This window comes from Aplysia californica, unplaced genomic scaffold (assembly GCF_000002075.1).
Source record: "Aplysia californica isolate F4 #8 unplaced genomic scaffold, AplCal3.0 scaffold01339, whole genome shotgun sequence".
NCBI lineage: Eukaryota > Metazoa > Mollusca > Gastropoda > Aplysiida > Aplysiidae > Aplysia > Aplysia californica.
Window position 1 is genome coordinate 23,921 of NW_004798609.1, and position 1,140 is coordinate 25,060.

Consider the following 1,140-nt stretch of genomic DNA (forward strand, 5'->3'; position numbering starts at 1 on the left):
CACACACACACCCCACACACACACACGCGTGCGCGCATGTACAGACACATACGCGCGCACACTCACACACACATACACACACACACAGCAACAACAGCAGCAGCAACAGCAGCAACAACAACAAAAACAACAACAGCTAATTACCTCTTGCCCAATATGAGTATGAAAACTTCATTATTAAAACAAATCTTTCACGAGCATTAATACTTTTAATCATCCCTTTCCCGACAGACCGGCCCACTCGCCACTCACCACATCTTGCGTAATATCGTTCCCAGATCGCAACAGTTGCACGCTCTTGTCATTGGACAGAAGAAAGACCAAAGAATCTGCCTCAGCCTGCAGAATCACATCCACATCTTCGCCAGGCTTGACTGTGTCCTTGCTGAACTGCACGGACACCTGTGGGAAGGACAAACAAAATGGTGATGTCCGACCGCTCTGATTGGACACCCCCCCCCCACCCTCACTCCACACACACGTACACACCTCAACCAGCCTCCATAATTGTAATACCCATCTCAACTGGGGAGAGTTTCGTCAAATCCCCAATTTCGAATTGGTGTGATACATTTTGAAGGAGACCAGAATTCCTTACGTAGAGGGACAGAAGGTGATTTTCGAGCACAATTCAAAATTCCATCAGTATTTAAAAAAGTGTTTGATATTCTATGTTACGATCGTGTGATTTGATGAAGTTCACGAATGACAACCAATCAAAAAGCTAACTTCACATCACATGACATAACAAAGTCAAAGTATTTGTTGAAGCACGGATTGCGATAATCTTTAATAGATATCCGGGTCAAACTGGAAAGGCAAAGCAGAGGTCTGCAATATAATTACAATGGGCATAGCCCAACCATATTACGAGATCCGATCTGGATAATGCAGATCGAGTTCTTTTGACCAACGAGAATCCGAGGAGGGAACTTTCCTTTTACCTTTAAATTCAAGAGCGTAAAGCAAAATTAACGTCATTTCGCGAAAAGATTAAGGCACGTAGGTGGAGACCCTAAAAATGACGCCAAACAAGCAAAGTTCAAAATGTCCTTCAGCGATTCGAAACAGAGTCAGCCGCACCATACCATCATACTATAAAATGTGTGTGTGTGTGTGTGTGTGTGTGTGTGTGTGTGT

The 1,140-nt window shown here is 43.9% G+C and overlaps 1 protein-coding gene across 1 annotated transcript in view; it reads right to left on the reverse strand.

Moving 5' to 3' along the window:
- Positions 1-190: 190 nt before the first annotated feature.
- LOC101860942 overlaps positions 191-1,140 on the reverse strand; it is a gene marked incomplete in the record, with an annotated part of 13,259 nt that continues 12,309 nt past the window's right edge. The window contains 1 exon segment of the mRNA XM_013090560.2: positions 191-402. Within this exon segment, the coding sequence (XP_012946014.2) occupies positions 214-402 (189 nt within the window).